General features: G+C 47.9%; 1 protein-coding gene across 1 annotated transcript; it reads right to left on the bottom strand.

Annotated features, from left to right (window-relative positions):
• Positions 1-6: 6 nt before the first annotated feature.
• CNBD2 (cyclic nucleotide binding domain containing 2) lies at positions 7-23,323 on the bottom strand. Its single transcript, XM_040434076.1, has 13 exons — positions 23,147-23,323; positions 19,338-19,418; positions 19,095-19,258; positions 18,356-18,512; positions 17,341-17,492; positions 15,921-16,059; positions 15,203-15,314; positions 5,413-5,494; positions 5,199-5,322; positions 3,681-3,746; positions 3,121-3,281; positions 1,277-1,481; positions 7-507 (listed from the first exon to the last, which is right to left on the bottom strand). The coding sequence occupies exons 1-13, from the start codon at positions 23,321-23,323 to the stop codon at positions 370-372; spliced, it is 1,758 nt and encodes a 585-aa protein (XP_040290010.1). The 3' UTR covers positions 7-369.
• Positions 23,324-24,082: the final 759 nt, after the last annotated feature.

The raw sequence follows: 24,082 nt of genomic DNA, 5'->3' as shown, positions 1-24,082 counted from the left end.
CTAGATTTTATTCTTCCAGGATTGTGGATTCGGTGACCACATTTGGGGGACCCTTCTTAGGGGCTTAAATGATTAGACCAGGGCTGGCCAACCTGCGGCCCTCCAGCTGTTGTAAAACTACAATTCCCACCGTGCCCTGCTGATAGCTGTAGGCTGTCTGGGCATGCTGGGAGTTGTAGTTTTGCAGAGCCGCAGGTTGGCCAGCCCTGGAATAGACGTTGCGCTGGGTGTTTCTGCCACCTTGTGGTCAGTTGTAGAATTACTGGTCATGTCCAGTGAATGTCATTGCTCTACACAATGGAGGTGGTCGGGTTTTCATACTGTATGTCCAGAGTCTGTGCAGGACTACTGCCTAGAGCACAACCTCCATCACCACATGATTCTCTTGCCGCACAGCTTGGGGATATCGATCCCATGAATGAGACGGACCTGTGCTTGTCCAGAAGGTGAGACGTCGTTGTCTTTGCTGCATTCGGGGGTCTTCTGTTTTACTGTGGTTGTCCAGACCTGGAGATAACGAGACCCCAGAAATTGTCAACAACGTCGCTGTATTTATGCTGCATTTTCTTCCAGCAAAGAGAAAATAAAATTGCACACTAAAACTGCGTTACATTAAAGGGGTTGTCCGCTTTTTACTATTGATGATCGGGGTCCGAGTTATAATGCTGTGTGTCCCTGCCCGACATTGGCTGTGAAGAGTTGACATAATGCTGTCTGTACAGTGGAGGTAGGGCAGGAACACACAGCATTATAAGTCATTATAGGTCCCGTTACAGCAGCAGAGATCAGGACTGGAAATCGCGCTTCTACGCGGAGCAGGTTTCTCGCACTGAACTCGCTGTCTGAAAAAAAAGTGCAATCTTACTCCAGTAGGGAAGTGGTGTAGAGAACCTGGAGTAACCTCTCTAGAGATGTGCCAAATTTATCAAGGAACCTATGCCATTGGGAAAATTTGGCACAAATCATGTGACTGCAGACTCAAGAAAATTTCCCTCCCTTTGTATTTGGATGCTGTAGGGTTAATTAGGGGTTTGATCTGCATTCGTTTTCAGATTTCCCAGATCGCAGGGTACAGCACCCGATTCCCAGATTACCCTGCTCCCCTGCTTCGGAAACCAGGTAGGGAACATTGTGCATCAGGCCAGGGAGGGAATATTGGGGGCCGCCCTCCAGACAGACGCGCAGGTGCAGCAGGAAACTATGCATAAAATGTGCAGTGACTATCCCACCTGCAGGGTGGCGCTGTGCCGACAGGATGCCCCCGTGCTATACCGACCTTCTCGGGCTTTGTCTTGTGGTTCCCCAGCTGCAGGACCCCCCTCTTGTCCACGCTCTGGACCATTTGTGTGGTTCTGAGCTTTTCTGGACGGAGGTCCCGTCTCTGATGGGTCTTGGGGGAGGAGCCGAGATGACTGACCAAATCCGACTTGAAGATTTTCCATCGATTCTGATCCAAGAAAACTCTGCACAAGTCGTCGTCACTGGAAGGACGGATACAAGATATGGATGACTCCTTATTAATGAAGTATACAGGTCCTTCTCAAAAAATTAGCATATTGTGATAAAGTTCATTATTTTCTGTAATGTACCGATAAACATTAGACTTTCATATATTTTAGATTCATTACACACAACTGAAGTAGTTCAAGCCTTTTCTTGTTTTAATATTGATGATTTTGGCATACAGCTCATGAAAACCCAAAATTCCTATCTCCAAAAATTAGCATATCATGAAAAGGTTCTCTAAACGAGCTATTAACCTAATCATCTGAATCAACTAATTAACTCTAAACACCTGCAAAAGATTCCTGAGGCTTTTAAAAACTCCCAGCCTGGCTCAAAACCACAATCATGGGTAAGACTGCCGACCTGACTGCCGTCCAGAAGGCCATCATTGACACCCTCAAGCAAGAGGGTAAGACACAGAAAGACTGTATTTTGTTTGCTTTTCTACACAGCAGCAAATTTCTACAAACAGCTGCAGTATAAAGTATGGCGGAGGAACAGTGCAGCAGCCTAAGACTCTGATGAGACACGAGTTGGATTCTGGATTACCTTAGACTCCAAGGCTACATTCACACAACAGTGAAAAACGCTGCGTGACAACAGTTCTCAGAGCCAATTAAAGCCTATGGGGCTTTTTACATGGATGTTTTTCTAAGTCAGTGAATAGCAGCTGTCAAAACATAGGACGTCATGTTTTCACAGCCTAAGGCCTCATGCACACAACCGTTTTTGTGGTCCGCATCCGAGCCGCATTTTTTGTGGCTCGGGTGCGGACCCATTCACTTCAATGGGGCCCCAAAAGATGCGGACAGCACTCCTTGCTCGTTCCGTTCCACAAATTGCGGAAGGCACACGTCCCCAATTGAATCTATAGGCCGTATAGACAGGAGTGCACCCATCTAACGGCCGTAAAAAAAAAAACGAGTACACTGGCCTTTCAGGGGTTAATATAAAACAAAATGCATCCACTTGAATGCGTCACATGAGGTCGCTCCTCTGCGGGCTAATATCTATACTGGGCCACAACTTGGGGGCTGTTATCACTACTGGGAAGTGCTAAGGGGGCCATTATCCATACTGGTGGCACTATGGGGGGCATAATATATATATATTTATATATACTGAGGGCACTGCAGGAGTTGGGGTTTTAACTTAAAAACTCAATAAAAATCATCAGTTTTATCACGGTCGCTAAAAATAGACGGACAGAAAATGGTTGCAAAATGGCCGAGAAAAACTGACAGCGTGTCCGTAGTGTGAATGCAGCCCAATGTTACATTCCATGAGCTCACTGTTCTCCAGGTGTCCTCCCTGAGGATTTGGGTGATATAAAACCTCCTACAAACACTTCTCTCTAGAGGGAAAAATAGTTTCCTTAGTCCTAAAATATCCATCTAATGCAATACAGTAAAGAGGAGGGAGTGTGCAGCCGCAGCTTCTTTCTCTGTGAAGCTCACGCTGTGAGAGGGGAGAAGGAGCAGCAGCTGTCGTCTGATTGGTCAGAGAATGCAGCAAAGCTCTGACATCAACCGTCACTTATAGGAACCGACAGACGAAAGGAAAAGGACCCAAAATCTGCAGGCTACACCCAACATTTCTGACCACTCCACTCACCTGGGGTACTCCACCATCTTCTCCTTCAGCTTCTGCAAGCTGGTGAGATCCGCCAGCTCTGAGAACTTGTCCAGTTTTATACGGATGACCTCTGCTCCCTGACTGATGATGACCATCGAGCGGGGGTCTCTCGGGGCCGATGGCAACATTAAGCGGAGACTCTGGTGGAGGAGAGCTGACCGTTAGATATGAGATACGGTGTCTCCTCTACATCCACAGAGGAAATGCTGGTGCTTCTTACCGAGGAGACTGCACCAGACAGCCCTTGTAGTTGCTGTGTGGCCCTTGTACATAGGGGCTCCAGCTCAGGAGGGTCTCAAGGGCACGGTGGAGACCCCCTTATACATCCCTCCTTTTCTGCAAGGGATGTCTTAGGTGTGGCTGTGTTTTGGTTGTCTAAACCTGCACCAGGAGGGGCCCCATGTTGATTTTCTGTTTGGGGCCCACACTCCTGTGCTTTCATATACTGTACATTATATTTCATGCATTTAGGTTTTTCTTTGTGGGCCTGTGATATCAGTAATTGCCTGGTCTGGGAATATGAGGTGTGGTCCATGCACCTGATCATGCGGCAGTCGTCCCTCCTTCTCGAAGCTTCTCTCAATGAAATCCACATCCACGCCTCTCTGTAACATAAAAAACCTCATGGTTTGGTTTAGGTTCATCCTGAAAATTCTACTGAAGCAGATATAAGGACCACTAATGGCCCCCGGGGCTGGGGCCACACTGGGATTGGGTGATTTATCTCGTATAAAGGCCTGCTGAACTGTACAGATATACTGTCCACATAAGACGTCGATCTGGTACAATGGCTGCCATGAACTGGTCTATGTTAGCAGACTGGCCAATAGGAACTGGGCCCTCTTGTATACTGGGCTGGTTCTAAAGTATCTCCATCTTGGTGCAATGCCCACCAGGAACCAGCTGCATATGGTCCACTGGCATCAAGGGAGGGTATTCCTAACCAGAAATGGTCAATTACTTCATACTTCTCTTATGTCCAGTGCCGAATGATGACAATCCTGAAAACTGGGACTGGTTTGGAAGTCCTGTGGATATACAGTACAGACCAAAAATTTGGACACACCTTCTCATTCAAAGAGTTTTCTTTATTTTCGTGACTATGAAGGCATCAAAACTATGAATTAACACATGTGGAATTATATACATAACAAACAAGTGTGAAACAACTGAAAATATGTCATATTCTAGGTTCTTCAAAGTAGCCACCTTTTGCTTTGATTACTGCTTTGCACACTCTTGGCATTCTCTTGATGAGCTTCAAGAGGTAGTCCCCTGAAATGGTCTTCCAACAGTCTTGAAGGAGTTCCCAGAGATGCTTAGCACTTGTTGGCCCTTTTGCCTTCACTCTGCGGTCCAGCTCACCCCAAACCATCTCGATTGGGTTCAGGTCCGGTGACTGTGGAGGCCAGGTCATCTGGCGCAGCACCCCATCACTCTCCTTCATGGTCAAATTGCCCTTACTTTCAAAGTTTTGACTGACTGACCGACTGACCTTCATTTCTTAAAGTAATGATGGCCACTCGTTTTTCTTTACTTAGCTGTTTTTTTCTTGCCATAATACAAATTCTACCAGTCTGTTCAGTAGGACTATCAGCTGTGTATCCACCTGACTTCTCCTCAACACAACTGATGGTCCCAACCCCATTTATAAGGCAAGAAATCCCACTTATTAAACCTGACAGGGCACACCTGTGACGTGAAAACCATTTCAGGGGACTACCTCTTGAAGCTCATCAAGAGAATGCCAAGAGTGTGCAAAGCAGTAATCAAAGCAAAAGGTGGCTACTTTGAAGAGCCTAGAATATGACATATTTTCAGTTGTTTCACACTTGTTTGTTATGTATATAATTCCACATGTGTTAATTCATAGTTTTGATGCCTTCAGTGTGAATCTACAATTTTCCTAGTCATGAAAATAAAGAAAACTCTTTGAATGAGAAGGTGTGTCCAAACTTTTGGTCTGTACTGTAGATGGGACTGATCGCACCTGGTGTAGCCTCCCCTGATTATTATACATGTCACCCATAATAAACCGTGTTATTGTATCATCTCACAAAGTAGTGGCCGGGCTGCAGGGAGTCTATCCTCAGGTAGACAGCGGCCATGAAGTCATCAGGTAGCGCCTCCAGATTTCCTGGCAGGTCGTCTTGAGAAGCCAGATCCTCCATGGTGAGGGTCCTATAGACAAGCATAGAGAATGACACCTGAGGGGATCCCATCATATATGTGGTAATATCAGAGGGTATGTGGTAAGTCCCCCACCCTCACCTCCTTCCATTACTAGTATCTGAAGGGTCGCTGCCTCCTGGTGATGGGATTCCATGAGCTCGCTGTTCTCCAGGTGTCCTCCCTGAGGATGAGGATATGGGTGGTACATAATAAATAATACATGTCACCCTGTAGTACTTGACAAATGTGGAGTCTACATATTGCAGGGCTGCTACTGAGGGTGTCTGATAGCGAGAACATCACCAAAAAGAAGTAGGGTTGCCACCTGGCTGACTCCGTATATGGCTTAGGAGTCCCTGCTCTGACTCCATATATGGCTTAGGAGTCCCTGCTCTGACTCCATATATGGCTTAGGAGTCCCTGCTCTGACTCCATATATAGCTTAGGAGTCCCTGCTCTGACTCCATATATGGCTTAGGAGTCCCTGCTCTGACTCCATATATAGCTTAGGAGTCCCTGCTCTGACTCCGTATATGGCTTAGGAGTCCCTGCTCTGACTCCGTATATGGCTTAGGAGTCCCTGCTCTGACTCCGTATATAGCTTAGGAGTCCCTGGTCTGACTCCGTATATGGCTTAGGAGTCCCTGCTCTGACTCCGTATATGGCTTAGGAGTCCCTGCTCTGACTCCATATATGGCTTAGGAGTCCCTGCTCTGACTCCGTATATGGCTTAGGAGTCCCTGCTCTGACTCTGTATATAGCTTAGGAGTCCCTGGTCTGACTCCGTATATGGCTTAGGAGTCCCTGCTCTGACTCTGTATATGGCTTAGGAGTCCCTGCTCTGACTCCGTATATGGCTTAGGAGTCCCTGGTCTGACTCCATATATGGCTTAGGAGTCCCTGCTCTGACTCCATATATGGCTTAGGAGTCCCTGGTCTGACTCCGTATATGGCTTAGGAGTCCCTGGTCTGACTCCGTATATGGCTTAGGAGTCCCTGGTCTGACTCCATATATGGCTTAGGAGTCCCTGCTCTGACTCCGTATATGGCTTAGGAGTCCCTGCTCTGACTCCATATATGGCTTAGGAGTCCCTGCTCTGACTCCATATATGGCTTAGGAGTCCCTGGTCTGACTCCATATATAGCTTAGGAGTCCCTGGTCTGACTCCGTATATGGCTTAGGAGTCCCTGGTCTGACTCCGTATATGGCTTAGGAGTCCCTGGTCTGACTCCGTATATGGCTTAGGAGTCCCTGGTCTGACTCCATATATGGCTTAGGAGTCCCTGCTCTGACTCTGTATATGGCTTAGGAGTCCCTGCTCTGACTCCATATATAGCTTAGGAGTCCCTGCACTGACTCCATATATAGCTTAGGAGTCCCTGCTCTGACTCCATATATGGCTTAGGAGTCCCTGCTCTGACTCCATATATGGCTTAGGAGTCCCTGCTCTGACTCCATATATGGCTTAGGAGTCCCTGCTCTGACTCCATATATGGCTTAGGAGTCCCTGCTCTGACTCCATATATGGCTTAGGAGTCCCTGGTCTGACTCCGTATATGGCTTAGGAGTCCCTGCTCTGACTCCATATATGGCTTAGGAGTCCCTGCTCTGACTCCATATATAGCTTAGGAGTCCCTGCTCTGACTCCATATATAGCTTAGGAGTCCCTGCTCTGACTCTGTATATGGCTTAGGAGTCCCTGCACTGACTCCATATATGGTTTAGGAGTCCCTGGTCTGACTCCATATATGGCTTAGGAGTCCCTGGTCTGACTCTGTATATGGCTTAGGAGTCCCTGCTCTGACTCTGTATATGGCTTAGGAGTCCCTGCTCTGACTCTGTATATGGCTTAGGAGTCCCTGCTCTGACTCTGTATATGGCTTAGGAGTCCCTGGTCTGACTCCATATATGCCTTAGGAGTCCCTGCTCTGACTCTGTATATGGCTTAGGAGTCCCTGCTCTGACTCTGTATATGGCTTAGGAGTCCCTGGTCTGACTCCATATATGCCTTAGGAGTCCCTGCTCTGACTCTGTATATGGCTTAGGAGTCCCTGCTCTGACTCTGTATATGGCTTAGGAGTCCCTGGTCTGACTCCGTATATACAGTACACCCCTGTATATTTAACTTTCATTCAGTCTCTATTTTTAAATTGTTTGCCGGGTGACAAACCAACAACCTTCTGCATTGAAGGCAAAGACTCTAACCGTTGGGTTATAGAGCTCAGTGCTAGTGAATGGAAGATTTTCGATGGGTAAAAACCTCAGTAGTATTTTTCCTATGTATTGTGTATTCAGATGTACAGTGCCCTGTATGGGACGAGTTGGAAATGAAAATTCAAATGGAGGAATTGCATTTTTCATTTTGGCATGCATTTTGAAAATGGTTGAAAATGAAATGTCACTTCTATTAGCATATATAGTGTTATATCTGTAGATTCCAGTGCACTGTACATCTGATTGCATAATACACAGGAAAAATATTATTGAGGTTTTTAGCCATAGAAAATCTTCTATTTGCTAGCATTGAGCTCTATGGCTCAGTGGTTAATGCTTTTGCCTTCAGTGCAGGTAGTGAGTTCCATACCTGGCACCGACAACTTAAAAATACTCATGGCGGTCCCCAACTGGGAAAAATGTAAGTTTTGTTTAAAAAAAAAAAAAAAAAACACCACAGTCCTCCACCCCTTAACACTGACCCCCCCACAGTGCCCCGCCACTTTAAAATGGGACTTCCACAGCAGCCCGCCCCTTTAACAGTGAGTTTCACAGCACCCTTCTCCCTTAACAGTGACCTCACAGTACCCGCTGCCTTAACAGTGACCTCCACAGCAGTTGCCCCTTTAATAGTGGCCCCTGCCCCCTTAACAGTGACCTCCACAGTGTCCGCCCCCTTAACAGTGACCTCCACAGTGTCTGCCCCCTTAACAGTGACCTCCACAGTGTCTGCCCCCTTAACAGTGACCTCCACAGTGTCCGCCCCTTTAACAGTGACCTCCACAGTGTCCGCCCCCTTAACAGTGACCTCCACAGTGTCCGCCCCTTTAACAGTGACCTCCACAGTGTCTGCCCCTTTAACAGTGACCTCCACAGTGTCTGCCCCTTTAACAGTGACCTCCACAGTGTCCGCCCCTTTAACAGTGACCTCCACAGTGTCTGCCCCCTTAACAGTGACCTCCACAGTGTCTGCCCCCTTAACAGTGACCTCCACAGTGTCCGCCCCTTTAACAGTGACCTCCACAGTGTCCGCCCCCTTAACAGTGACCTCCACAGTGTCCGCCCCTTTAACAGTGACCTCCACAGTGTCTGCCCCTTTAACAGTGACCTCCACAGTGTCTGCCCCTTTAACAGTGACCTCCACAGTGTCCGCCCCTTTAACAGTGACCTCCACAGTGTCTGCCCCTTTAACAGTGACCTCCACAGTGTCTGCCCCTTTAACAGTGACCTCCACAGTGTCTGCCCCTTTAACAGTGACCTCCACAGTGTGCGCCCCTTTAACAGTGACATCCACAGTGTCCGCCCCTTTAACAGTGACCTCCACAGTGTCTGCCCCTTTAACAGTGACCTCCACAGTATCTGCCCCTTTAACAGTGACCTCCACAGTGTCCGCCCCTTTAACAGTGACCTCCACAGTGTCTGCCCCTTTAACAGTGACCTCCACAGTGTGCGCCCCTTTAACAGTGACATCCACAGTGTCCGCCCCTTTAACAGTGACCTCCACAGTGTCTGCCCCTTTAACAGTGACCTCCACAGTGTCTGCCCCTTTAACAGTGACCTCCACAGTGTCCGCCCCTTTAACAGTGACCTCCACAGTGCCTGCCCCTGGATTTTTCTGCGACACCTGTAGCAGTGTAGTTGTGCCTTATGTGCCGTGTGACTGATTGTGAAGATAAATGGCCGGGTTGTTATGGAAACCTGGAGTAAAACTGTGTGTATGTGGAGACTAAGGGCCTGCGAGCCTCTATTGGCTGATAAGGGTCATGTGACCGTGTGTATGGCAGTTGGGATATGAAGAGAAAGACTTGCAGGCTTGTATTGGGTAATGGAGGTAATTTTCTGGGAATATCTCAGGAACGGTACGTCCTAGAGAGCTGAGACCCCCCAAGATTTCTTTCCAGGTAGCAACAGATGTGTAGACCAAGTGTCGTGGAAATGGATGGTTGCGTTTTTGAGTGATCGCGGAACATACATACATACATACACACACATATATATATTTATATACACACACATATATACGTCCTTCTTTATATATATATATGTATATAAAATCAAATCATTGGTGCCAACACTACGAATCATTGGTGCCAAGGTGGCAACACTAGGAGTGAGGCACTGATGGTGGAGCTCCCCGAGCTCTGTCCGCACGTAACCTCCACTCCATGTCTGTGACCAGTTATGATCAGCATTTCACAGGTTAAATCTACACACAGGACAGCGGGCATCGAAGTTATTTTCTTCAGACCAAACTGCAGTGTCGCTGGTTTGGCCACTAGATGTCAGCACATGTGAAAAACTACAATTTTCAATCATTCAGCCCAGACATGATGAAAATGTTCTTAGAAACCTAGTTAGGGTCCATTCAGACGTCCGCAAGAGGTCCGCAAATTGCAGATCCTCAAAACATGGATACCGGCCGTGTTGTACAAATGCCTATTCTTGTCCGCGATTGCGCTGGGCGAGGAACGGAACTATTGTGCAAGCAGGACAACTGCTGCTGCATTGCAGGGTGGCCATAACCCCCGGAAACGAGCCGTGTATAATGTGATGGAAAAGTGAATCAAACCAGCATAGGAAGCAATATGGAGAATCACTATACATTAGGAAGTGCCTTGTATTAACTGCCTCTACATGACAAATGCCATTTGCTGAGGTGATACAACCCCTTTAAAGGGGTATTCCCTTACGTCCTACCAGCAGCACAGATGGGGTTAACCACCCCCCGTGGACTGGTAGGACCGGCGGAAATTTTAATGAGCCCAAGTAATAAACTTAATGAAACACTTAAGCCTCCACTATAAAGGAGGGAATCCCCTCCAGCCCACTGTGTTTGTTTTCTGTCCTCCGGACAGGTGGGCTAGGCCGTGATTCCCCCTCGCTCTAGGGGGGATCTTTTTTTCAGTTTGTCAGCGGGCTGTGCCTTCGTTTTACTGAGTGTTCCTCCACTTATTGGTGCCTTTTTTCTTCTAGTCCTCAAGTGGGGGGTGCCAAAGGTGGATCTTATGGCAACAAGGTTCAACGCCAAGGTGGAGAGGTTTACAGGGAGGACAACCCCCTGGCGACAGACGCTCTGTCGATACCCTGGAGGTTCAGGCTGGCTTACATCTTCCCTCCATTTTCCATGATTCCAAGGGTATTGATGAAAATCCGTCAGGATCAGGCCTCGGTGATAGCCATCATACCGTTTTGGCCAAAGAGGTCCTGGTTTACCCAGCTCACTCAAATGAGTCGAGGGCAATATTGGAGGCTCCCCCCTCAGCAGACCCTGGTGTCGTGGGACACTCACCTCTGATCAGATCTGGAGGCTGATCCGTCCCTTCCCGGAGTAGAAGGGCTTTCAGAGTCGGTCCTGAGAACACTGTCTCATTCTAGAGCGGACTCTACTAAGAGAGCCTACTCACGGATTATGAGGATATTCTCTTCTTGGTGTTCCTCAAAGGAGGTGGCGTCTGCAGATCCGCCCCTCCCCATCATCCTTCAGTTTCTGCAAGACGGCCTTGACAAAGTTTAGGCCGTAAGGCATCTAAACCGTCCATCAGTCGATGGATTAGGGAGGCTATTAGGGAAGCCTTTGTTTCCCAATCTCTAGACCCTCCGGGGTTTGTAAAGGCCCATTCTACCATGGCCGTAGCTACTTCTTTTGCCGAGAAGAGTCTTCTTGTGCTGCTGGTAGGACGTAAGGGAATTGTTAATTTCTAACGATAATTTGTTTTCCCTTAGTCCTAACAGCAGCACACAAATATCCCACCCTAGTAAGGCTAGTTTTTTTCTTGCTATAAACACAGTGGGCTGGGGGTGATTCCCTCCTTTATAGGGGAGGGTTAAGTGTTTCATTAAGTTTATTACTTGGGCTCATTAAAAATTCCTCTAGTCCTACCAGTCCACGGGGGGTGGTTAACCCCATCTGTGCTGCTGTTAGGACTAAGGGAAAACAAATTATCGTTAGAAATTAACGATTTCCATCTCCGACATTGGGGGCATACCACTAGGATAGGCCCCCAATGTCTGATAGGTGTGGGTCCTGCGCCTATACTTAGAACGAAGCCTGAAGGCGCACTGCAGATAGGAATGAATGGAGGATGGCTGCGCATGTGCGGTGCGCCCTCTGGCACTTAGCAGGCTCCTTTCTAAGTAAGGGTGAGGGCCCCACACCTATCAGAAATTGGGGACATATACTAGTGGTATGGCCTCAATGTCCGAGATGGGAATAACCCTTTAAGTTATGAGCTGCTGTAGTCCAACTGATTCTACAGATGTGTCTCACATCACCCCCTTCACCCTCATCATCCGCACTCACATCACCTCCTTCCCGCTCATCATCCGCACTCACATCACCTCCTTCACCCTCATTATCTGCACTCACATCACCTCCTTCACCCTCATCATCCGCACTCACATCACCTCCTGTACCCTCATCATCCGCACTCACATCACCTCCTTCCCGCTCATCATCCGCACTCACATCACCTCCTTCCCGCTCATCATCCGCACTCACATCACCTCCTTCACCCTCATCATCCGCACTCACATCACCTCCTGTACCCTCATCATCCGCACTCACATCACCTCCTTCACCCTCATCATCCGCACTCACATCACCTCCTTCACCCTCATCATCCGCACTCACATCACCTCCTTCCCGCTCATCATCCGCACTCACATCACCTCCTTCCCGCTCATCATCCGCACTCACATCACCTCCTTCCCGCTCATCATCCGCACTCACATCACCTCCTCCACCCTCATCATCCGCACTCACATCACCTCCTTCCCGCTCATTATCCGCACTCACATCACCTCCTTCCCGCTCATCATCCGCACTCACATCACCTCCTTCCCGCTCATCATCCGCACTCACATCACCTCCTTCCCGCTCATCATCCGCACTCACATCACCTCCTTCCCGCTCATCATCCGCACTCACATCACCTCCTTCCCGCTCATCATCCGCACTCACATCACCTCCTTCCCGCTCATCATCCGCACTCACATCACCTCCTTCCCACTCATCATCCGCACTCACATCACCTCCTTCACCCTCATCATCCGCACTCACATCACCTCCTCCACCCTCATCATCCGCACTCACATCACCTCCTTCACCCTCATCATCCGCACTCACATCACCTCCTTCACCCTCATCATCCGCACTCACATCACCTCCTTCCCGCTCATCATCCGCACTCACATCACCTCCTTCCCGCTCATCATCCGCACTCACATCACCTCCTTCCCGCTCATCATCCGCACTCACATCACCTCCTCCACCCTCATCATCTGCACTCACATCACCTCCTTCACCCTCATCATCCGCACTCACATCACCTCCTTCCCGCTCATCATCCGCACTCACATCACCTCCTTCCCGCTCATCATCCGCACTCACATCACCTCCTTCCCGCTCATCATCCGCACTCACATCACCTCCTTCCCCCTCATCATCCGCACTCACATCACCTCCTTCACCCTCATCATCCGCACTCACATCACCTCCTTCACCCTCATCATCCGCACTCACATCACCTCCTTCACCCTCATCATCCGCACTCACATCACCTCCTGTACCCTCATCATCCGCACTCACATCACCTCCTGTACCCTCATCATCCGCACTCATATCACCTCCTTCACCCTCATCATCCGCACTCACATCACCTTCACCCTCATCATCCGCACTCACATCCCCTCCTTCCCGCTCATCATCCGCACTCACATCACCTCCTTCACCCTCATCATCCGCACTCACATCACCTCCTGTACCCTCATCATCCACACTCACATCACCTCCTTCACCCTCATCATCCACACTCACATCACCTCCTTCACCCTCATCATCCGCGCTCACATCACCTCCTTCACCCTCATCATCCGCACTCACATCACCTCCTTCACCCCCTCATCATCCACACTCACATCACCTCCTTCACCCTCATCATCCGCACTCACATCACCTCCTTCACCCTCATCATCCGCACTCACATCACCTTCACCCTCATCATCCGCACTCACATCACCACCTCCCACCCTCATCATCCGCACTCACATCATCTCCTTCACCCTCATCATCCGCACTCACATCACCTCCTTCACCCTCATCATCCGCACTCACATCACCTCCTTCACCCTCATCATCCGCACTCACATCACCTCCTTCACCCTCATCATCCGCACTCACATCACCTCCTTCACCCTCATCATCCGCACTCACATCACCTCCTTCACCCTCATCATCCGCACTCACATCACCTCCTTCACCCTCATCATCCGCACTCACATCACCTCCTGTACCCTCATCATCCGCACTCACATCACCTCCTTCACCCTCATCATCCACACTCACATCACCTCCTTCACCTTCATCATCCGCACTCATATCACCTCCTTCACCCTCATCATCCGCACTCACATCACCTTCACCCTCATCATCCGCACTCACATCACCTCCTTCACCCTCATCATCTGCACTCACATCACCTCCTTCACCCTCATCATCCGCGCTCACATCATCTCCTTCACCCTCATCATCCGCACTCACATCACCTCCTTCACCCTCATCATCCGCACTCACATCACCTCCTTCACCCTCATCATCCACACTCACATCACCTCCTTCACCCTCATTATCCGCACTCACATCACCTCCTGTACCCTCATCATCCGCACTCACATCACCTCCTTCACCCTCATCATCCACACTCACATCACCTCCTTCACCCTCATCATCCGCACTCACAACACCTCCTTCACCCTCATCATCCGCACTCACATCACCTCCTCCACCCTCATCATCTGCACTCACATCACCTCCTTCACCCTCATCATCCGCACTCACATCACCTCCTTCCCGCTCATCATCCGCACTCACATCACCTCCTTCACCCTCATCATCCGCACTCACATCACCTCCTTCACCCTCATCATCTGCACTCACATCACCTCCTTCACCCTCATCATCCGCACTCACATCACCTCCTCCACCCTCATCATCCGCACTCACATCACCTTCTCCACCCTCATCATCCGCACTCACATCACCTCCTTCACCCTCATCATCCGCACTCACATCACCTCCTCCACCCTCATCATCCGCACTCACATCACCTCCTTCACCCTCATCATCCGCACTCACATCACCTCCTCCACCCTCATCATCCGCACTCACATCACCTCCTTCCCGCTCATCATCCGCACTCACATCACCTCCTTCACCCTCATCATCCGCACTCACAACACCTCCTTCACCCTCATCATCCGCACTCACATCACCTCCTGTACCCTCATCATCCGCACTCACATCACCTTCACCCTCATCATCCGCACTCACATCACCTCCTCCACCCTCATCATCCGCACTCACATCACCTCCTTCCCGCTCATCATCCGCACTCACATCACCTCCTTCACCCTCATCATCCGCACTCACATCACCTCCTGTACCCTCATCATCCGCACCCACATCACCTTCACCCTCATCATCCGCACTCACATCACCTCCTCCACCCTCATCATCCGCACTCACATCACCTCCTTCCCGCTCATCATCCGCACTCACATCACCTCCTTCACCTTCATCATCCGCACTCATATCACCTCCTTCACCCTCATCATCCGCACTCACATCACCTCCTTCACCCTCATCATCCGCACTCACATCACCTCCTTTCTGCTCACCATTGTAGCTGAGGTGGGTGGATTTTCCCAGCAGAGGTTGGTGATGTTTGATCCACTTGTGGAATGATGGACACTGAGTGAGATCCACCAGACGCAGGACTTCACAGCGACCCTAAATGGAGTATAGAGTAATATAGTGATCTGGTGATCCCGTCATTTAGTGAAATGGTAATCTGCAGATGAGTAATATAGTGATCTGCTCATCTAGTAATATAGTGATCTGCTCATCTAGTAATATAGTGATCTGCTGATCTTGTTATCTAGTAACACAGCAGTCCGGTGATTTACGGGAGGAATGATATATTATTCAGTGAGGATCGATTCACAAAGGGATCTACAGAAGTGGATTACAAAATCAGAATTGATTCTATTAAAAGATTGCATTGAAGTCAATAAAAATCTCAGCAGAGCTTCAGAAAATCAGGCAGGATCCCGTGTGATCTGTATCTAAGGGACATTCTTAGGGCGTTGTGTGGAAAGTTACTACAGTGATCAAAATGCAAAGGTACAACGGTGGCTCAAAGTGAGTGATCCACTATGATTTAGGGATCTATTGGGTTATTTATTAACACAGTGATCTGCTGGTAGATTCCACATAGTGTCACAAACTCTGTATCTGGAGGTTGGTGTTTGCATCAGTCATCACCACCGGGGCTCGGGATCTGCTCAACAGATCCCATGTACACCATAGAGTCACTGGCTCCAGCCTTGGAATCACCTTTGTGATGAAGATGATGTTTTTGCTCTCGTGGGTGTCGGTCACCATGACTTGGCTGTGGTGACATTCTTCTGTCTTGCAGTGGTCGGCCAGCATCTCCAAGGTCTCATCCGACCAAGTGGAGAAAAGATCCAGTGATCTAGAAGACATTTCATGACTCTGGATGACATCTACCACGGATACAGCTTGTTTGTATGACATCATATGGCCATCGCTTCCTTCAGGTTCCCTTATTTCCTTCCACATTTTAAAACATACAGCTAGATAGAGACAAGGATGATGGGAGTGAAACACTGCGCGTGAGATATAAAGGGTAGATTGGGAGCTCCTGGGGTCGGGGATGATGGGAGTGACGTCATTTGTGCTGTCACAATATACAGTACAGACCAAAAGTTTGGACACACCTTCTCATTCAAAGAGTTTTCTTTATTTTCATGACTATGAAGGCATCAAAACTATGAATTAACACATGTGGAATTATATACATAACAAACAAGTGTGAAACAACTGAAAATATGTCATATTCTAGGTTCTTCAAAGTAGCCACCTTTTGCTTTGATTACTGCTTTGCACACTCTTGGCATTCTCTTGATGAGCTTCAAGAGGTAGTCCCCTGAAATGGTCTTCCAACAGTCTTGAAGGAGTTCCCAGAGATGCTTAGCACTTGTTGGCCCTTTTGCCTTCACTCTGCGGTCCAGCTCACCCCAAACCATCTCGATTGGGTTCAGGTCCGGTGACTGTGGAGGCCAGGTCATCTGGCGCAGCACCCCATCACTCTCCTTCATGGTCAAATAGCCCTTACTTTCAAAGTTTTCCCTAATTTTTCAGGTGACTGACTGACCTTCATTTCTTAAAGTAATGATGGCCACTCGTTTTTTTTCTTTACTTAGCTGCTTTTTTCTTGCCATAATACAAATTCTAACAGTCTATTCAGTAGGACTATCAGCTGTGTATCCACCTGACTTCTCCTCAACACCACTGATGGTCCCAACCCCATTTATAAGGCAAGAAATCCCACTTATTAAACCTGACAGGGCACACCTGTGAAGTGAAAACCATTTCAGGGGACTACCTCTTGAAGCTCATCAAGAGAATGCCAAGAGTGTGCAAAGCAGTAATCAAAGCAAAAGGTGGCTACTTTGAAGAACCTGGAATATGACATATTTTCAGTTGTTTCACACTTGTTTGTTATGTATATAATTCCACATGTGTTAATTCATAGTTTTGATGCCTTCATAGTCATGAAAATAAAGAAAACTCTTTGAATGAGAAGGTGTGTCCAAACTTTACAGGTGGAGCGACCGCACTTTACAGGCGGAGCGACTGCACTTTACAGGCGGAGCGACTGCACTTTACAGGAGGAGCGACTGCACTTTACAGGAGGAGCGATCGCTCTTTACAGTCTACAGATCCCTATTACCTGAAGAACTGGAATCGATACTGCAGCTCTTTCTGGAGCTCCTGGTCCAGTTTATTCTGGAAGAACTCCATCCGATCCACCACCAGGAACTCCGTCTCCTCCATACAGATGACCGTAGCATTTCTCCTCACACCTTTCAGTAACGCCACGTCCTGTACGATGAGGAGAAGACATTCTGCATTGTGCTGCATGAGGAAGATGTCAGTGCCCGGCCTGGTGGGGCAAACAGCCCCTTTGGTTACCCCTCCTGACTCCTCAGGATAGGGCAGGATTTCTGCAAAGCAGCGATGGTTGTCCTTCTGCCACAGCGGATGTTACCTCAAGGACTGGACTCTAGAGCCACAAGTTGGAGATTTTTCTTTTTTTAAGCCCGAGAAGCGTGCTTTCTACACCCGTGCAACAAAATTGCACAGCATGCCACACAAAAAACGTGCTCTAAGTTCACTCCATCCTAGGCCCTCTCCGTAAGAGAAGGGCCCCCCATAAACTTTCCCAGTCCCTCCAGGTTAGAAGGCTCCTGAAAGGGACAGAGATTCCGGGAGTACACCCAGGCAACCATCAGCCGAAGTGGAGGGTACGCCGCGTCTGTGGCTCCGGTCTTCACGGAGCCTCAACAACTAGGCTGGACTCTCCCCGATGACTGCATTACAAATAGCGCCCTCTATAGATGAGAACACTGTAAGTCAGTGCCTAAAGGAGGACAACCCCTGACTGTATGCCCTGTAGGATACAGAGACACGATAGACCCCTCCTTAATTATCAGGCAGGGAGCAGTTCTCACTCTGCAACCATCTGCGGCGTGACCAATCATGGACTTCCACGACCACCACCAATATTTCACCCGCTGGCATCTTCTCCTGACTGCTGGGGGTTAAAGCTGCTGGACCCTGCTCTGTGCTGCTCAGGTCCAGGAGGAAGAAATTGGTCGCACCACAGGGTTGGCTCAATTCCTATAGATGGCGCTATAGGGGCAGTGTTCTAGGCCCACAGGAGAACAAGAAGCCAGAATACCCACCCCGAAACTGGCCCCTTTGTGCAGCAGGATGGGTTCTGGGTCCAGGAGGGCACTGCTGCCATCCTCATCTTGTGTCACAGCGATGACTCCTGAGAAGACAAAGTAGAAGCTGTCGCCCCGATGCCCCTTCCTCACAATGACCCGTCCACGCCCGAACCTGTGGGAGACACATAAATCTAGAACATACTTCTGTGCCCCGTGCGCTATGAACAGTTCCTTTAAATTAGGTATCAGGTGGTTAGGGTCCCACTGCTAACTCAGGATAATAAACAAGACTTTGTGTATCAACTCTGTGCCATTTTCAATATCTCTGCTTGCTTTCCTGCACTGATACATTGTAACAAGAGCAGGAGAAGTGCACAGCTCACAAAGAATAGTCTAGAACAGTGGTGGCGAACCTATGGCACGGGTGCCAGAGGCGGCACTCAGAGCCCTTTCTGTGGGCACCCCCACCATGGAAAAAGTCTATGGTGTACCAATACGCCTTAGACTTTTCCTGTCATTCATCAGCGCAGGACGCAGTATGGACATAACAAGCAGCGCACTGATTGTAGGCCGGGTGTTATAGCTAAATGATAAAGTACATGGAGGATATACTATATTGGTATTTTGGTTAAATTGCCATGTTGGCACTTTACGATAAATAAGTGGGTTGGGCACATGGTCCGTAAAAGGTTCGCCATCACTGGTCTAGAACATCTGGTCAGTGTGTATGTCGCCCTCTACGCCCCACACAAACCTCCTGTAATAGACGACCCTGGCCAGCATGTACTGCATCTGGGTGCTGTATCTCCGGAAGCTCAGGATGCCCATCATCATACTGCGGATGAAGCGGATGTCACCCTCCGAGCGATCCCCTGGCCTCTGCAGCGCCACCGCTATCGCCTTCTCAGGAAACGTGAACTACAAGAATGACCAGAGGCCCTGAGTGAAGAATGCCCTGAACCCCACACTGCCCCCTGCTGGATGGCACACGCCTCACCTCATACTGAGTCCTGAAGAACGTCACATCGAAGGCCAGCTCCAGAGTCTCCTTCTTCTTCTTTTTCTTCTTCTCCTCCTCCTCCTCCTAGGAAGATGATGTAAAAAACATCAGGTTCATCACTGTAGCTACAGGATACTGGATAATACACACATATATATATATATATATATATATATAATGTATATACCAGATAACACACATATACACTCACCTAAAGAATTATTAGTGCCCCCATACTAATACGGTGTTGGACCCCCTTTTGCCTTCAGAACTGCCTTAATTCTACGTGGCATTGATTCCACAAGGTGCTGATAGCATTCTTTAGAAATGTTGGCCCATATTGATAGGATAGCATCTTGCAGTTGATGGAGATTTGAGGGATGCACATCCAGGGCACGAAGCTCCCGTTCCACCACATCCCAAAGACGCTCTATTGGGTTGAGATCTGGTGACTGTGGGGCCATTTTAGTGCAGTGAACTCATTGTCATGTTCAAGAAACCAATGTGAAATGATTGGAGCTTTGTGACATGGTGCATTATCCTGCTGGAAGTAGCCATCAGAGGATGGATACATGTTTTCATAATGTTTACGCCAAATTCGGACTCTACCATTTGAATGTCTCAACAGAAATCGAGACTCATTAGACCAGGCAACATTTTTCCAGTCTTCAACAGTCCAATTTTGGTGAGCTCGTGCCAATTGTAGCCTCTTTCTCCTATTTGTAGTGGAGATGAGTGGTCCCCGGTGGGGTCTTCTGCTGTTGTAGCCCATCCGCCCCAAGGTTGTGCGTGTTGTGGCTTCACAAATGCTTTGCTGCAGACCTCGGTTGTAACGAGTGGTTATTTCAGCCAACGTTGCTCTTCTATCAGCTTGAATCAGTCGGCCCATTCTCCTCTGACCTCTAGCATCCACAAGGCATTTTTGCCCACAGGACTGCCGCATACTGGATGTTTTTCCCTCTTCACACCATTCTTTGTAAACACTAGAAATGGTTGTGCGTGAAAATCCCAGTAACTGAGCAGATTGTGAAATACTCAGACCGGCCCGTCTGGCACCAACAACCATGCCACGCTTAAAATTGCTTAAATCACCTTTCTTTCCCATTCTGACATTCAGTTTGGAGTTCAGGAGATTGTCTTGACCAGGAGCACCCCCCTAAATGCATCGAAGCAACTGCCATGTGATTGGTTGACTAGATAATTGCATTAATGAGAAATAGAACAGGTGTTCCTAATAATTCTTTAGGTGAGTGTATATACTGTATATACCGGATAACACCCATATATAATGTATATACCAAATAACACACATACAGTACAGACCAAAAGTTTGGACACACCTTCTCATTCAAAGAGTTTTCTTTATTTTCATGACTATGAAGGCATCAAAACTATGAATTAACACATGTGGAATAATATACATAACAAACAAGTGTGAAACAACTGAAAATATGTCATATTCTAGGTTCTTCAAAGTAGCCACCTTTTGCTTTGATTACTGCTTTGCACACTCTTGGCATTCTCTTGATGAGCTTCAAGGGGTAGTCCCCTGAAATGGTCTTCCAACAGTCTTGAAGGAGTTCCCAGAGATGCTTAGCACTTGTTGGCCCTTTTGCCTTCACTCTGCGGTCCAGCTCACCCCAAACCATCTCAATTGGGTTCAGGTCCGGTGACTGTGGAGGCCAGGTCATCTGGCGCAGCACCCCATCACTCTCCTTCATGGTCAAATAGCCCTTACTTTCAAAGTTTTCCCAATTTTTCGGCTGACTGACTGACCTTCATTTCTTAAAGTAATGATGGCCACTCGTTTTTCTTTACTTAGCTGCTTTTTTCTTGCCATAATACAAATTCTAACAGTCTATTCAGTAGGACTATCAGCTGTGTATCCACCTGACTTCTCCTCAACGCAACTGATGGTCCCAACCCCATTTATAAGGCAAGAAATCCCACTTATTAAACCTGACAGGGCACACCTGTGAAGTGAAGACCATTTCAGGGGACTACCTCTTGAAGCTCATCAAGAGAATGCCAAGAGTGTGCAAAGCAGTAATCAAAGCAAAAGGTGGCTACTTTGTAGAACCTAGAATATGACATATTTTCAGTTGTTTCACACTTGTTTGTTATGTATATAATTCCACATGTGTTAATTCATAGTTTTGATGCCTTCATAGTCATGAAAATAAAGAAAACTCTTTGAATGAGAAGGTGTGTCCAAACTTTTGGTCTGTACTGTATATATATATATATTATATATACCGGATAACACACATATACAGTCCTGATCAAAAGTTTAAGACCACTTGAAAAATGACAAAAAATATTTTACATTGTTGGATCTTACCAAGGTTCTTAGAGCTTCAACATGCAACAAGAAGAAATGGGAGGGAGACAAAACATTTTTTTCACATTCAATTTATTAATGAAAACAACGAATAAACTGAAACGGGCTGTTTTTCAGCTGATCAAAAGTTTAGGACCACAACTCCAAAAACAAAAACTAACCCCCCCCCCCTTCCCCCAAAACAGAAATCCAACTTCCAAACATGAACTCAGTAATGAGTAGCTCCGCCGTTATTGTTGATCGCTTCAAAAATTAGTTTCGGCATGCTTGATGCAAGCGTTTCCATGAGGGGAGTGGGAACATTTCTCCAAGTGGTGAAGACGGCCGCACGAAGGCCATCTACTGTCTGGAACTGTTGTCCATTTTTGTAAACTTCCCTTGCCATCCATCCCCAAAGGTTCTCAATTGGATTTAGATCAGGGGAACACGCAGGATGGGCCAAAAGAGTGATGTTATTCTCCTGGAAGAAGTCCCTTGTCCTGCGGACATTGTGTACTGTAGCGTTGTCCTGTTGAAACCCCAGTCGTTACCACACAGACGAGGGCCCTCAGTCATGAGGAATGCTCTCTGCCACATCTGGACATAGCCAGCGGCCGTTTGACACCCTGCACTTCCTGAAGCTCCATTGTTCCACTGAAGAAAAAAGCACCCCAGACCATTATGGCGCCCCCTCCACTGTGGCGCGTAGAAAACATCTCAGGTGGGATCTGCTTGTCATGCCAGTAACGTTGGAAACCATCAGGACCATCAAGGTTACATTTTTTCTCATCAGAGAATAAAACTTTCTTCCACCTTTGAATGTTCCATGTTTGGTGCTCTCTTGCAAAGTCCAAACGAGCAGTTCTGTGGCGTTCAAGGAGACGAGGTCTTTGAAGACGTTTTTGTTTTTGAAGCCCTTCAGTCTCAGATGCCGTCTGATGGTTATGGGGCTGCAGTCAGCACCAGTAAGGGCCTTAATTTGGGTCGAGGATCGTCCAGTGTCTTGACGGACAGCCAATTGGATCCTCCGGCTCAGTGCTGATGACATTTTTTTGGGGTCTTCCACTTGACGTTCAAAAAGGGAGAGTTTTTTTTGCCTTTGCCATCACAACGTGTGACGACCTGACAGAAAATGACAATGAATCCACATCTTTGCACAGATTTGGCCTTTTAAAAGGCATGTGGTCCGAAACTTTTGATCAGCTGAAAAGCAGCCTGTTTCAGTTTATTCGTTATTTTCAATTAATTAAATGCTCAAAAAATGTTCTGTCTCACTCCCATTTCTTCTTGTTGCTTGTTGAAGCTCCACTTGGAACCTTGTTAAGATCCGACAATGTAAAATATGATTTTTTGCAATTTTTCAAGTGGTCTTAAACTTTTGATCAGGACTGTATCTGTACTGGATAACACCCATATATACACTGTATACGTATACCATATATACAGCAGAAGCACATTCTGGTCCTTTCCAGTATTTCGTACTGACCTGACTCTCATAATCACTCTCCTGAGATGGAAATCCGGACACCCCCACATCCCCCCAGAACGACGATCCTCTCGCCTCCTCCGCGGTCTGGATGAAGCATCTGATGGCGGCTTGTAAGAGAGTCACCCGCTGCACCAGCCGCAGCAAAGTCTGCAGAGAAATCCAGCAACAGTACATGATGGGGGGTGTAGTGCAGTATCACACAGGAGAGGATTAGATACACAGCTCAGCAGGCAGTATCACACAGGATAGGATTAGATACACAGCTCAGCAGGCAGTATCACACAGGATAGGATTAGATACACAGCTCAGCAGGCAGTATCACACAGGAGAGGATTAGATACACAGCTCAGCAGGCAGTATCACACAGGATAGGATTAGATACACAGCTCAGCAGACAGTACCACACAGGATAGGATTAGATACACAGCTCAGCAGACAGTATCACACAGGAGAGGATTAGATACACAGCTCAGCAGACAGTATCACACAGGATAGGATTAGATACACAGCTCAGCAGACAGTACCACACAGGAGAGGATTAGATACACAGCTCAGCAGGCAGTATCACACAGGATAGGATTAGATACACAGCTCAGCAGACAGTATCACACAGAATAGGATTAGATACACAGCTCAGCAGACAGTATCACACAGGAGAGGATTAGATACACAGCTCAGCAGGCAGTATCACACAGGATAGGATTAGATACACAGCTCAGCAGGCAGTATCACACAGGATAGGATTAGATACACAGCTCAGCAGGCAGTATCACACAGGATAGGATTAGATACACAGCTCAGCAGGCAGTATCACACAGGATAGGATTAGATACACAGCTCAGCAGGCAGTATCACACAGGATAGGATTAGATACACAGCTCAGCAGGCAGTATCACACAGGAGAGGATTAGATACACAGCTCAGCAGGCAGTA

The sequence above is a fragment of the Bufo bufo genome, chromosome 5 (assembly GCF_905171765.1).
Source record: "Bufo bufo chromosome 5, aBufBuf1.1, whole genome shotgun sequence".
NCBI classification, from domain to species: Eukaryota; Metazoa; Chordata; class Amphibia; order Anura; family Bufonidae; genus Bufo; species Bufo bufo.
The sequence above is the reverse complement of the archived record's forward strand: the minus strand, read 5'-3'. Positions and strand labels throughout refer to the sequence as shown.

Coding starts and splice junctions, on each gene's coding strand:
- CNBD2 (XM_040434076.1), bottom strand. CDS start 23,323: ATGTACTGTTGCTGGATTTCTCTGCAGACTTTGCTGCGGCTGGTGCAG. Junction 18,513..19,094: donor AGGGTCGTCTATTACAGGAG/GTTTGTGTGGGG, acceptor TGTCTCCCACAG/GTTCGGGCGTGGACGGGTCA. Junction 17,493..18,355: donor ACAAAGGGGCCAGTTTCGGG/GTGGGTATTCTG, acceptor CTCATCGTACAG/GACGTGGCGTTACTGAAAGG.